Source organism: Bos mutus, chromosome 1 (assembly GCF_027580195.1).
Source record: "Bos mutus isolate GX-2022 chromosome 1, NWIPB_WYAK_1.1, whole genome shotgun sequence".
In the NCBI taxonomy this organism is placed as follows: domain Eukaryota; kingdom Metazoa; phylum Chordata; class Mammalia; order Artiodactyla; family Bovidae; genus Bos; species Bos mutus.
This window is the reverse complement of record NC_091617.1, coordinates 151,488,817-151,503,778: the sequence shown is the minus strand read 5'-3', so window position 1 is coordinate 151,503,778 and position 14,962 is coordinate 151,488,817. Positions and strand designations below refer to the sequence as shown.

At 46.7% G+C, this 14,962-nt stretch overlaps 1 protein-coding gene across 6 annotated transcripts in view; it reads right to left on the bottom strand.

Annotated features, from left to right (window-relative positions):
* Positions 1 to 14,962, bottom strand: part of HLCS (holocarboxylase synthetase) — a 223,798-nt gene that overhangs the window by 170,029 nt on the left and 38,807 nt on the right. For all 6 annotated transcript variants that reach the window (XM_070377521.1, XM_070377547.1, XM_070377530.1 and 3 more), the window contains 3 exons: positions 9,045 to 9,207; positions 7,139 to 8,076; positions 960 to 1,142 (listed from right to left, as the gene is read on the bottom strand). In XM_070377521.1, the coding sequence (XP_070233622.1) occupies positions 960 to 1,142; positions 7,139 to 8,076; positions 9,045 to 9,207 (1,284 nt within the window). The remainder of the gene's footprint in view (positions 1 to 959; positions 1,143 to 7,138; positions 8,077 to 9,044; positions 9,208 to 14,962) is intronic.

The following is a 14,962-nucleotide window of genomic DNA, read 5'->3' as shown; positions in this document are numbered from 1 at the left end:
TTTGCTCTTTTCGAGGGAAAGCAGGTAAGTTTAGAGTAACCTGGACTATCAGCTATTTGCTGAAACTACACAGTTATGTCACTAAACTCACAAGTTTACCTACCGAGGAAGAGACAGACCCACAAAATAATATGCCGCAAGTAATAAGAGATGAACAACTTCACAAAGCCAAGGGATTGCTGAAAAGACGCACCCGAAGAACCTGGCGTAAACGGAGACAGAAGGCCAAGAAAAACTCTGAATGCATTCCCAGCGCCATGGCATTTTCCTTTTAGACCCAGAGCCCCCTTTGCCACAAGATGGCAGGCGTCAGCACAAAAGAAACGAGATGTGGTCTTCCCACCCAAAGATCCCCTGAGAAAGGCCCAAATGAAAACAAAGGCTTTTAATCCCAACTGAATACACTGTGCTTTCCAAATACACTCCTGACACAGAAAACAGTGAGCTTCCCCTGCTCAAGTGGAAAGGGCGATAACTTAAGAGACTTAACACCCTCTAAACTCCAGTGTTCTCCCTCTGCTTTATAGAAACCCAAAAAAAAATCAGTTATACTTGGACAATTTTCATGTGATTTCCAAACCCAAAGTCAAAAGAGAAACAGAAAATGAAAACAGAAATCAAGGATGTCCTTGGTGGTCCGGTGGTTAAGAACCTGCCTGCCAGTGCAGGGGACACGGGTTCGATTCCTGGTCCAGGAAGATCCCACGTGCTGCGGGGCAACCACTAGGCCCTTGAGCTGCAACAAGAGAAGCCCCTGCAATGAGAAGCCCACACGCTAAACCGAAGAGTAACCCCCACTCGCTGCAACTAAAGACCCAGCAAAGCCAAAAATAAATGAATAAGCATTAAAAAAAAAAAAAGAAATCAAAATTGAAACCCCCAGCCACACAACAACTAGGGGAAGGGTCACCATTCTGAAGAAGGGCATCTGAGGGGGTCCTTCCCCACCACACACTCACCTCGGTCGCCGTCAGCAGGTAAAGAGGCGTTAAGGCAGGAGCTTGCTTTGCGTCGCAGCTTAGGCCCAGCGTCGTCAGGATCTCCGTAAGGACTTCGTATCTTCTAAAGTTGCTTGATTTAAGCAGGTTAAAATCCTCTTGTGTTTGCACTACTGGAGAGCTGGGAGGTAGTTCCAAGTGCACCTGAGACGGAAAAGACAGCACCTCATAAATCAGAGGCGCTGAGGGACGTAAGGAAAAGCAGTGTCTTTACTAGTTTTTCTGAAAACGGGAACATGCGTTCTTCTCATTATCAACACTATATAAACCTGGAGCCTGGGCGTTTGGAAAAGAGCAACAAGCAGTGAAAAGATTCAAGGGAGCCCGTTAAAATCACGGCTGTGGATGAATGGAGAGAAAAATAAACACGACCATCTGCCTTCCCTGGTGGCTCAGACAGTGAAGAATCTGCCTGCAGTGTGCGAGACCCGGGTTCAATTCCAGGGTTGGGAAGAGTCCCTGGAAAAGGAAATGGCAACTGCCTCCTGTATTCTTGCCTGGGAAATCCCATGGATGGAGGAGCCTGGCAGGCTAACAGTCCATGGGGTCGCAAAGAGTCGGACACGACTATGTGACTACCACTTCACTTCACTTCACCATGTGTAAAATAGAGAGCCAGGGGGAATTTGCTGTGTGACTCAGGGAGCCCAAACTGGGGCTCTGTGACAACCTAGCGGGGTGGGATGGGGTGGGAGGGGTAGGGAGGTTCAAGAGGGAGGGGACATATGTACACCCATGGCTGATTCAAGTTGCTGTATGGCAGAAACCAACACAATATTGTAAGGCAATTATCCTTCAATTAAAAATAAGTAAATTTTTTAAAAGAACTATGAAACTTTGCCTTAGAGATATTTAACCTAATAAATTCTTACTGATGGGAAAAAAAATTGTGGCTGTGAAGGCTAAAAAGATCTGCACTAAATGACCATGGATAGTAATTTTCCAGGTCCCAAATTTTATCACTAGTCAGTCACAGGACCTTGGACAAGTCCTTAACATGGTTATAGAACCAAGCATATAGGAAAATGGATCTGCTGAGAACCCAAATATAGTTGCTGCTGAACTTAGGATGGCACAGTGAGCCACGCTTGAAGCTCCTGTTCTACCTACTGGTCCTACCACCTAACTGCTGGGGATGGCAGTGGCCTAATTCACCTCTTGAAGAGTGTTGGTGATGGGGTGGGAGGGAGAGGAGGGAACATGTGTTTAGTTCAGTTCAGTCGCTTAGTCGTGTCTGACTCTTTGCAACCCCATGAACAGCAGCACGCCAGGCCTCCCTGTCCATCACCAACACCCAGAGTTTACCCAAACTCATGTCCACTAACTCAGTGATGCCATCCAACCATCTCATCCTCTATCATCCCCTTCTCTTCCTGCCCTCAATCTTTCCCAGCATCAGGGTCTTTTCAAATGAGTCAGCTCTTTGCATCAGGTGGCCAAAGTATCGGAGTTTCAGCTTCAACATCAGTCCTTCCAACGAACACCCAGGACTGGTCTCTGGTCTCCTTTAGGATGGACTGGTTGGATCTCCTTGCAGTCCAAGGGACTCTCAAAGACTTGGGGCTTCATGTGTATATTTAGTTCAGGCTTTGTTGTAAAGTGAAAATTAGAGGAGTTCCACCCATCAGTAGTCTGTGTCTTGGTGTGAAGGAACATACTAGAACTTCTGGCTGCCTTGAACTAGAACTTTCATATCAATGGTCTGTGTCCTGATATGAAGGAATGTACTAGAACGTCTAACTCTCTTGAAATCTGATTTTAACTGAGCATTAGCACCTCGACGACACCAGAACATTGAGGACCAGAAGAGCAACCTGAGCATGTTATTCTCATTTGCTTTTGCCAGGAACAGCTGTGAGTTTCTGTTGCCAGCAGAACTCCCAGCCTTATGTTATAAGAACATCATAAAAAGCCTAGTGGCAGCCTTCAGGCAACTTAAAATCTCTCAATCCCCACTCAAACCTTAACCAGAACAAAAATACTGCCCAAATACCCTGACCAAAACAATGCACTTGTGGAAAGTTGAAGCCAATCTAAAAAGGCTCGCAGAACTGTCCAGTTCCCACATTCCATCGGGTCAGCTGAGGGCGGCCCGCTTCACCCACGACTGAGCCTGATGCCCACTACCAGCGGTCCCCAACCTTTTTTGGCACTAGGGATCATCTTCATGGAAGACAATTTTTCCACGGGGTGTTGGGGGAGTGGGGCAGGTCCGGGGTGATTCAAGCACACTGCATTTATTCTATTCTGATTCCATCAGCTCCACCTCAGATCATCAGGCATTAGATCCTGGGGGCTAGGGACCCCTGCCTTAAACCACCCTGGAGGAAGGAGAAGGCAGAAGATGACATCCTTTAAGGTATCTGAATCCCACTGCATGTCCTCTATGTTGCTACCCAAGGGTGTGCCTCTCCTCTCCAGGGGACAAGGCTGGTGCCGGGACAGACGGTCAGCAAGGCGGTGGGTCACGTTTCATCCAGGTGACCATGTGACTGTCCGGAGATTACCTCTTGCAGGCGGCAGATATCAAATGAGCAAGCTCTGTCTTCACCTGGGGCTGTGGGTGGTGGGGGGTGGAGGGTGGTGGTGCGTGGTGCAGGAGTGTTAATGGTACATGTGCCCCCTGCACAAAGCAAGTACTCTGGGGGGCTGTTACTGAAGTCACTGTCACAGGGGGGAGATGTGGAGAAGGAAGAGGAGAGCTCCCCCTAGGAGCGGGCCTCGGGATTGCAGGAGGTGAAGGAAAGCATGGACATTGTGAAGGGCTACTGTCAGTTTCTGGAGAAGGAAATGGCAACCCACTCCAGTGTTCTTGCCTGGAGAATCCCATGGACAGGGAAGCCTGGTAGGCTGCAGTCCGTGGGGTCGCACAGAGTCGGACATGACTGAAGCGACTTGGCGGCGGCGGACTGTCAGTTTCGAGATGAGGTGTTTCTACAATGGAGACGGGTCTTCCCTGGTGGCTCAGAGAGTAAAGAATCTGCCCGCAATGTGGGATACCTGGGTTCGATCCCTGGGGTTGGGGAGATTCCCCTGGAGAAGGGAATCGCAGTTCACTCCGGTAGTCTTGCCTGGAGAATCCCCATGGACAGAGGAGCCTGGAGGGCTGCAGTCCATGGGGTCGCAAAGAGTTACACATGACTCAGCGAGTAACACGCATACACAGTGGAGACAAGAAGAGAGGCCACGTCTGCCCCTGTACCTCGCTCCACAAAAAAGGCCACCGGGGCGCGTGCTAGCCACACTCACCCTCATGGTCCTCTGCGGTTTGCGACCAATGTCTCGCCCTCCAGCTGTAATGATGTTACCACAGCAATGGGCCCATTTCAGTAACTTGGCTTTGTCTAAAATTAAGGCATTTAGACCAGACCCAAAGCTTTAGTCAAAGCTTTGGTTTTTAGTCATGTATGGATGTGAGAGTTGGACTGTGAAGAAAGCTGAGCACCAAAGAATTGATGCTTTCGAACTGTGGTGTTGGAGAAGACTCTTGAGAGTCCCTTGGACAGCAAGCTCAATAAGGACACAGAATACTTCAAATCCATTTCACAAGCTCTACTTGGACAACTTCATGCCAACGTCCTGGTTCAGTTGATAATCGAGTGTCGGCCTTAATCCACAGCCTTAAAATTTTTCCTGCATGTCTGGTCAGGAGAGTGGTACACCAAGATTGCCTTTTTCTGCATGACGATGAATGCCCAAGGCATTAACTAGTTCCCCGGCCGTGAGACCACCACCTACTGTGCAGCTGTGGTTTGCCCTTGAAGCCCTCCTCTTACTGGGTTACATCAATGCTCCATTTACTACAAAGATGAAGACTGTGAAATTGAACAGGCAAAGAGGAAACGAACCAGCCTGTGCTCATATTTATTGGTTGATCTCGGCGGTGCGGTAGTGACACAGGCCTGAGGAGCAAACAATACTTGGGCACACAGAGAGTGGAAGTCATTTAAAATCAAAAATGACATTCTAATCCTCTGAATCTCATTTTTGAAGCTGCATCATATTGCCTTTTTTTCCTAGGGCAGTGCATGCAGTATCAAATTTTATGACAGTGATAGGGTCAATTTAAATGGTGCAGCAGGCAGATTTGCTATGTAACTCGGAGCAACGGATCGCCACAGTGCCGAATCAATTTTCTAGTACAAGTCTATGCACCGGGGTGGTAAAATTCACTACTCGAAGCTGAAATACAGCTCTAGGAAGTCAGGTTTTTAAGTGGATTTTCTGAGAATGTGCAGTTACTATAGTTACCATATTTGCAGAGAAAAAAAAGAGGAGCATTTATTAGGCCTCCAAAAACGAATTCATGGGATTTGCAGCCCACATGAAATCAGCTTGGGTTGTACATGTTTATCTGGCCTGATGGTCAGATTTCTTCATTATATGCATCTATAATCTTCATTATATACATCTATATACAATTCAAGAAGTATTACCTTAAGAACGAGTGAGTGAACTTCAGAATAGTAAAGAAACAAGTATCTGTCCCCTTGAAGAATGTTTGATCAGAAAACCCAAGAGACTTAATTTGTAGGAGGGCTGCAGAGAGACACAGCATATGAAATGAAAAGAAGCCACACCAAAATAGAAGGCAACAATTCTCTAACTCAAAAAAAGATCCGTATAATAAAACAAAATCTGTTACCCTCATCCTGGGAACCATTCTGGGCAAAAGAGCCACATCTACTTAGTTTTCTCATTAGATCACAAATCCTTAAGAATAAGAGTTCACCTAAACTCTAACAAAAACTTTCGTCCAAAGGTATTAAAAGATCTGCAGTAAATGATCAGGAATTCTGAAGCAGTCTATCCTGCTACCTACCATTTGCTTAAACAAACAAACAAAAAGCTAAAAGGGGAACATGGGGGGAAAAAGACAGCTCTGGTGCCAAAGGCACCCCCTAAGGATGGGAAGGGAAGTAGCATTTTCCTTTCATCTCTGTTTCCGTTTTCTTCTTACTTATGTATTTGTGTGTGTGTATGTGTTAAGTCCCTTCAGTCGTGTCCGACTCTCTGCAATCCCACAAACTGTAGCCCACCAGCCGCCTCTGTCCATGGGATTTCCCAAGCAAGAATACTGAAATAGGTTGCCATTTCCTTCTCCAGGGGGATCTCCCCCACTCGGGGATCAAACCCGGGCCCTCTTATGTCTCCTGCATTGGCAGGCGGGTTCTTTACCACTAGCACCACCACCTACGTAATAATTTGCCAGAAATCACTTCAAGATCACTTCACTTATTTGAACTTGTGCTCAGCACTTAGATTTTAAGAGTGACAAATCATAAAGGAACTAAGGATTTAAAGGTGTTTTCAACACAGTATCCCAGCAGTGGGTGAGTGTCCAGGCACATCCCTGACATCAACTACAACATTTTAACATGATAGACACTACTGTTGGGAATCACCACCCCAAGGTGCTCAATTCCCTACATTAAATAACAGTTTGAGTTTATTAACTAGAGTGTTTTGAGGCAAGAGAGTGAACTGACGGATTTTAGAAAGAGTATTACCAACCAGAGGAGAAGGGGGCAGCAGAGGATGAGATGGTTGGATGGCATCACTGACTCAACGGACATGACTGTGAGCAAACTCTGGGAGATGGTGAAGAACAGGGAAGCCTGGCGTGGCTGCAGTCCAGGGGGTCACAAAGAGTCGAACATGACTGAGTGACTGAACAATATAACCAGTATACAGTTTAAAACAAGTAAGAAGCTTTGGCTAACCCTTGGTTAACCAGCAGTCTTTAATTAGCCTTAGCTAGTAAAGAATCTGCCCACAATGCGGGAGACCTACAATCAATCCCTGGATTGGGACGATCCCCTGGAGAAGGGAAAGGCTACCCACTCCAGGATTCTGGCCTGGAGAATTCCATGGACCGTGTAGTCCATGGGGTCACAAAGAGTCACACACGGCTGAAGGACTTTCACTTCCATTCTCTCCTCCATCACAAGCCTTTCGGTGAAACAGGATACAGGACAGCCCACATCTCAACCTGCAACTCACCAGCGGCAAAAATTCCCCGGATAAGGACAGAAGTACCCTACCCACACGGCACACAGACCCTTTAGTTACCCCTTCAGGAACCTTCAGGAGCCATGTCCCATCAAGAGACCCAAAGACCCGGCTGCCAGCTTCTGTACCTGGCAAAGAACAGCTTCTCCTCCGTGAATCCCGAAAGGCACTTGCACCACAAGCCTGTCCCCATCCTCACTGTCCAGGTGGCCGTGGAGCTTGCCGGGGCCGAGCGGCTCCCCGGGCCCCTCCTCGTAAACGCAGCCACTGCTCAGGATGCTGAGCCTCAGCAGGCTCCCGTCTGCCTTGCAGAAAACCAAGCTCTGGACCGTGTCCTGCAGCGGGGACTTGCTGGTCACCCGGAAGCCAGGCAGCGTGAAGGACGACGCCAGGGCCAGCACCTTCCCTCCCTGAGAAAGATAGGCCATGAACCTCCGGGACAGGTCCTCGGGGACGGGCTCCCCGGTGGCGATGACCAGCAGCAGACAGTTGTCTGGCCACGGGTCCCTGAGAGCGTTTTCTGGAGGCAGGTGGTACAGAGTGTAACAGTCCGTGTCCACACAGTCGGCCAGGGCAGATCGGACCTGCTGAAGCCTGTCCTGGCCATCCCGAGAGTCAGAGCCCACGTAAAGGAGGATGTTGGGGGCCTTGCCCATGACATTGACCCTCCTCTCATCCCTCTCGGGGCGGAGGTCATCAGCGAGGCCCTCCAAACCGCTGCTGTAGTCGTACGGGAGATCTGGAATGTTCTCTGCAGAGGCAAACCTGACGGATTCAATGGTGCTGTTCTCAAGCTCCAAACATTCATGGCAGCTGGACAGATGGAGGGGACAGTGCTCAACGGAGCCCACGCCTCTGTCACCGTCCATGGCTGGCTCACTGCCCCCAGGGGCCCCGCCTGGCCCCCTTGTGGATGCAGAACCAGGAGACTGGGGGTCCTCCATAGTGTCGGGCTCAGGAGGGTTCCTCTCAATACAAGATTCAGGGTCAGGCTGCAGGAGCTGGGCTGGCAGGTCTGAGGCCTGACCCTTAAGTTCCTTTAGGGCAGAGTCCTGCAAGTGGACAGCTAAAGGGAAGAGAAAAGACAGCCCATCAACCCTCTGCCTTGCCTCACATCTCAGTGCAAAACCTCGGGGCCTTGTCTGTACCGCAAGACCTCCATTCCACGAAGCTCACATCACCTTCTAACTCTGCGGCCTCCGTGGGATCCACATAACCGCTCCCCACCCCCCACCCCCCGGTTCGAAGGGTACCCCTGAGAGTCCCCAGTGAAACTGCAGAATTTCCACACCTTTCCCATACAGATCAGAAAACCTCAGACCCTCGTATTGATTGGTGAACAGTTGGAGTTTCAGAGAGGTGACTGTGTCCACTTGCCTACAGATTCAGTTGTGTGGGTGTCAATCTTTTATGCGATAGTGATTCTAAGAAACAAGGTGCAGGGCCTCCCCAGTGGCTCAGCAGGAAGGAATCCACCTGCCAACGCAGGAAACTTGGGTTCGATCCCTGGGTCGGGATGATCCCCTGGAGAAGGAAATGGTAACCCACCGCAGTTTTGTTGCCTGGAGAATCCCCATGGACAGAAGAGTCTTGGCGGGCTGCAGCCCATGGGGTTGCAGAGTCGGACATGACTTAGCGACCATACCACCAGTGTTGCCCTTACTGCTAAGTGCTGCTAAGTCACTTGTCATGTCCGACTCTGTGTGACGCCATAGACGGCAGCCCATCAGGCTCCCCCGTCCCTGGGATTCTCCAGGCAAGAACACTGGAATGGGTTGCCATTTCCTTCTCCAATGCATGAAAGTGAAAAGTTAAAGTCAAGTCGCTCAGTCATGTCCGACCCTCAGCAACCCCATGGACTGTAGCCTACCAGGCTCCTCTGTCCATGGCATTTTCCAGGCAAGAGTACTGGAGTGGGGTGCCATTGCCTTCTCTGTGTTGCCCTTAAGTCATACCAAACAGGAGTGTTCGATCATCCTTAAGCTTGTTAAGGATGGCATCCTGCTATGATGAACATTTCCCCAAGTTACTTACACACGATCTTCTGGGGTATCAGTCCATTAGCCATCTGGAGTCTATCTTCCAGGAATGCCACCCCTAGCTTGCTGAAGTCATCCACACTTGCTTTGGCGATTAATTGATAAGGATCCCCAGGTCGGCAAGCTAACGGCAAACAGCAGTCAGACCACTTCACAATCTGAGATAGAGTGGGCGAAGGAAGGTGAAGAAAGGGTGAGATTTTTCTTCCTTAAAATAACCAGATACTTTACTTTTCCCTTCAGCTCCCACCACAGTCAAACCCAAAGGGTTACTGGATGTTACATTTTAACATCAAAGTTGTCCTGACTGGAACATTCTCATCTCTCCCTGACAACAGGGCTTACAAAGCACTAGACACAAATGCTCTCATTTCAAAGTATCACTGAGGGCTTCCCTGGTGGCTCACTGGTAGAGAATCCACCTGCCAATGAAGGACAAACGGGTTCAATCCCTGGTCCAAAAATACCCCACATGCCAAGGAGCAACTGAGCCCATGCGCCACAACTACTGAAGTCCGAGGGCCCTTGAGCCTCTGCTCTGCAACGAGAAGCCACTGCAATGAGAAGCCCACACGCTGCAGCTGAAGAGCAGCCCCCACTCGCCACAACCAGAGAAAAGCCCGCACAGCAACAAAGGCCCGATGCAGGCAAAACTAAGTAAACGAAATTTTCTAAAAAGTAATTCAAGTATTGGACTTCCCTGATGGTTCAGTGGTTAAGACTCTGCGCTTCCAGTGCGGGGTGGGCTTGATCCCTGGGTGGGCAACGAGGATTCCACATCCTTCAAGCACAGCCAATAATAGTAACAGTAATTGAAGTCATATACTGCTTTTCAAGGGACTAAAGGGGAAAGGGCCACTCCCCAGACGCTGGGAAAATCCGCTCTTCAGTAATAGGAACACAGTAACTCCACAGTATCCATGATGTAAACAGATCATGTTCACATCATGATACATACATACAAATCATACTACAGAATTTCTTAAAGTCAGGTCCAAGACCCAAGGCAACAGAAGTCCCCTGGGAACACGTGAAAACTCATATTCCTGGGTACCACTCTCTGTCTGAGCGGGAAGTGAGAGCAGCTGTGACCGACTCTCCTGAGCGCCCGCCTGGCGCAATGCACACTTCCACCACAAGGGGGCCAGGGAAAAGGAGAGACAGGAAAGGGAGACAAAGCTCAGGCCTTAAAGCTTTCCAGCATTCATCAAAGAACTGGAAACTGGAACAGGCAAAAGGGGAGTTCCCTTGGGGCCGGGAGCCTGGCTAAGGAGTCCAAGGTCTGGGTCTGGTTAAACGCACCTAATTGTCGCTGTCTGTCCTCAGGTTAAGTCTCAGAACCTCTGAAGTCTCTGCTTATTCGTTTATAAAACAGGAATAATGGGGGTACCCATCGTGTTACAGGTTCATTATGCTAATGAGATTAAAAGTTAATGTCATGCCCCCAGTCAAAAGCTTGGGACAGAAAATGTGTCTGTGTTAGTCGCTCAGTCATGTCCGACTCTTTGCGGCCCCATGGACTGTACCCACCAGGATCCTCTGTCCATGGGATTCTCCAGGCAAGAATACTAGAGTGGGATGCCATTTCCTCCTCCAGGGGATCTTCCCGACCCAGAGATCAAACCCAGGTTTCCTGCATTGCAGGCAGATTCTTTGCCATCTGAACCACCAGGGAACAGAAAAAGTGCTCAATAAATGGCAGCTGCTATTACTAGACATTATGAATTTGACTTTAAAAGCAATACTGAATATTTGATTTGTCGTGTGTGCATGCTTAGTCACGTCTGACTCTTTGCCACCCTATGAACTGTACCCCACCAGGCTTCTCTGTCCATGCAATTCTCCAGGCAAGAACACTGGAGAGCGTTGCCATTTCCTCTTCCAGGGGATCTTCCTGATTCAGGGATCGAACCCGCATCTCCTGTGTTTCCTGCATTGGCAGGTGAATTCTATAACACTGAGCCACCTGGGAAGACCCACTGAATACAATGGTCCTTCTCTAAGATACCATGAATAATTTCCCTACTTGCCAAAATCTTCTCAGGAACATACTGCCCCCTCTTCCTGAAAATGCTGTATAAATAAATTTAATGCTGTATAAATAAATAAATTAAAAAATCATCTTAAAAGCACTGGAGAATTGATGAGATAATGAACTTCTGAGCCAAATGCGAGGATAAATCCTGAACCTACAGAGATAAAAGGAATTCCCACAAGTCACTTCTGCCCTAAGTATACTTGCCCATCCAGGACACTTAGGGTTTAAAAGTCAGGGTCCAACAGGCATCAAGATAGACATATAGATCAACGGAATAGAACTGAGAATATAGAAATAAATGTATCTATTTGAAGACAATTCATTTTGGACAAGGTTGCCAAACAACTCAAGGGGAAAGAATAATCTTTTCAACAAATGGTGCTGGTAGAACTGGACATCCACATGCAAAGAATGAAGATGGACCCCAATGCCAGACCATGTACCACCAGGTATAAAAATTAATTCAAAAGGAATCAAATCCTTAATAAGAGCTAAAACTACAAAATTCTTAAAAGAAAACATAGATGTAAATCATCATGATGTTGAATCAGGCACTGGTTCCTCAGTAACACACCAAAAGTACAAGCAACAAAAGAAAAAATATATATAAACTGGACTTCATCAAAATGTGCTTCAAAGAACACTTTGTGAAAGGACATTGACAAAATGGGAGAAAACATTTGCAAATCATGTAACCAATCAGTAAGAGATCTGTATCCACAATATATAAAGAATTCCCACAACTCAACAATAAAAAGACAAACATCTAATTTTTTAAATGGGCAAATAATCTGAACCAACATTTCTCCAAAGAAAATACACAAGTGGCAGCAGCACTTGAAAAGATTCTCAAAATCATCTGTTGTTCAGTTCAGTTCAGTCACTCAGTCGCGTCCAACTCTTTGCGACCCATGAATCGCGGCACGCCAGGCCTCCCTGTCCATCACCATCTCCCAGAGTTCACTCAGACTCACGTCCATTGAGTAAGTGATGCCATCCAGCCATCTCATCCTCTGTCGTCCCCTTCTCATCCTGCCCCCAATCCTTCCCAGCATCAGAGTCTTTTCCAATGAGTCAACTCTTCACATGAGATGGCCAAAGTACTGGAGTTTCAGCTTTAGCATCATTCCTTCCAAAGAACACCCAGGGCTGATCTCCTTTAGAACGGACTGGTTGGATCTCCTTGCAGTCCAAGGGACTCTCAAGAGTCTTCTCCAACACCACAGTTCAAAAGCATCAATTCTTCAGCGCTCAGCCTTCTTCACAGTCCAACTCTCGCATCCATACAAGACCACTGGAAAAACCATAGCCTTGACTAGATGGACCTTTGTTGGCAAAGTAATGTCTCTGCTTTTCAATATGCTATCTAGGTTGGTCATAACTTTTCTACCAAGGAGTAAGTGTCTTCTAATTTCATGGCTGCAGTCACCATCTGCAGTGATTTTGGAGCCTAAAAAAATAAAGTCTGACACTGTTTCCACTGTTTCCCCATCTATTTCCCATGAAGTGATGGGACCGGATGCCATGATCTTCGTTTTCTGAATGTTGAGCTTTAAGCCAACTTTTTCACGCTCCTCTTTCACTTTCATCAAGAGGCTTTTGAGTTCCTCTTCACTTTCTGCCATAAGGGTGGTGTCATCTGCATCTCTGAGGTTATTGATATTTCTCCTGGCAATCTTGATTCCAGCTTGTGTTTCTTCCAGTCCAGCGTTTCTCATGATGTACTCTGCATATAAGTTAAATAAGCAGGGTGACAATATACAGCCTTGATGTACTCCTTTTCCTATTTGGAACCAGTCTGTTGTTTCATGTCCAGTTCTAACTGTTGCTTCCTGACCTGCATACAGGTTTCTCAAGACGCAGGTCAGGTGGTCTGGTATCCCCATCTCTTGAAGAATTTTCCAGAGTTTATTGTGATCCACACAGTCAAAGGCTTTGGCATAGTCAATAAAGCAGAAATAGATGTTTTCCTGGAACTTTCTTACTTTTTCGATGATCCAGCGGATGTTGGCAATCTGACCTCTGGTTCCTCTGCCTTTTCTAAAACCAGCTTGAACATCTGAAAGTTCATGGTTCTATTGCTGAAGACTGACTTGGAGAATTTTGAGCATTACTTTCCTAGCATGTGAGATGAGTGCAATTGTGCAGTAGTTTGAGCATTCTTTGGCATTGCCTTTCTTTGGGATTGGAATGAAAACTGACCTTTTCCAGTCCTGTGACCACTGCTGAGTTTTCCAAATTTGCTGGCAAATTGAGTGCAGCACTTTCACAGCATCATTTTTCAGGATTTGAAACAGCTCAACTAGAATCACCTCCACTAGCTTTGTTCATAGTGATGCTTTCTTAGGCCCACTTGACTTCACATTCCAGGATGTCTGGCTCTAGGTGAGTGATCACACCATCGTGATTATCTTGGTCGTGCAGATCTTTTTTGTACAGTTCTTCTGTGTATTCCTGCCACCTCTTCTTAATATCTTCTGCTTCTGTTAGGTCCATACCATTTCTGTCCTTTATCGAGCCCATCTTTGCATGAAATGTTCCCTTGGTATCTCTAATTTTCTAGAAATCAGCGAACTAAAATGGACTGGAATGGGTGAATTTAACTCAGATGACCATTATATCTACTACTGAGGGCAGGAATCCCTTAGAAGAAATGGAGTAGCCATCATGGTCAACAAAAGAGTCCAAAATGCAGTACTTGGATGCAATCTAAAAAATGACAGAATGATTTCTGTTCGTTTCCAAGGCAAACCATTGAATATCACAGTAATCCAAGTCTATGCCCCAACCAGTAACACTAAAGAAGCTGAACGGTCCCATGAAGACCTACAAGACCTTTTAGAACACACACCCAAAAAAGATGTCCTTTTCATTATAGGGAACTGGAATGCAAAAGTAGGAAGTCAAGAAACACCTGGAGTAACAGGCAAATCTGGCCTTGGAATACGGAATGAAGCAGGGCAAAGGCTAATAGAGTTTTGCCAAGAGAACGCACTGATCATAGCAAACACCCTCTTCCAACAACACAAGAGATGACTCTCCACATGGACATCACCAGATGGTCAACACCGAAATCAGATTGATTATATTCTTTGCAGCCAAAGATGGAGAAACTCTATACAGTCAGCAAAAACAAGACCGGGAGCTGACTGTGGCTCAGATCATGAGCTCCTTATTGCCAAATTCAGACTTAAATTGAAGAAAAGTAGGGAAAACCACTAGACCATTCAGGTATGACCTAAATCAAATCCCTTATGATTATACAGTGGAAGTGAGAAATAGATTTAAGGGCCTAGATCTGATAGATAGAGTGCCTGATGAACTATGGAATGAGGTTCGTGACATTGTACAGGAGACAGGGATCAAGACCATCCCCATGGAAAAGAAATGCAAAAAAGCAAAATGGCTGTCTGGGGAGGCCTTACAAATAGCTGTGAAAAGAAGAGAAGCGAAAAGCAAAGGAGAAAAGGAAAGATATAAGCATCTGAATGCAGAGTTCCAAAGAATAGCAAGGAGACATAAGAAAGCCTTCCTCAGTGATCAATGCAAAGAAATAGAGGAATATACTTAAGAGAACTAAAAACATATGTCTGCACACAAAACCTGTACACAAGTAGCAGCATTATTCATCACAGTCAAAGTGTGGAAACACCCCAAGCGTTCACCTATATTGTGCTAAGTCTAGGAAGCCAGTTATTAAAAGGTCACATATTGAATGATTCTGTTTATATAAAAAATCAAAATGGAAAGATCTATAGAGTTAACAAGTAGATTAGTGGTTGCCAGCGACAGAATGCTGAGGAGTGACTGATGGGAATCAGAGAAGAATGCTGATGGGTATGTAGTTTCTTTTGGGGTATGAAAATGTTCTGGAA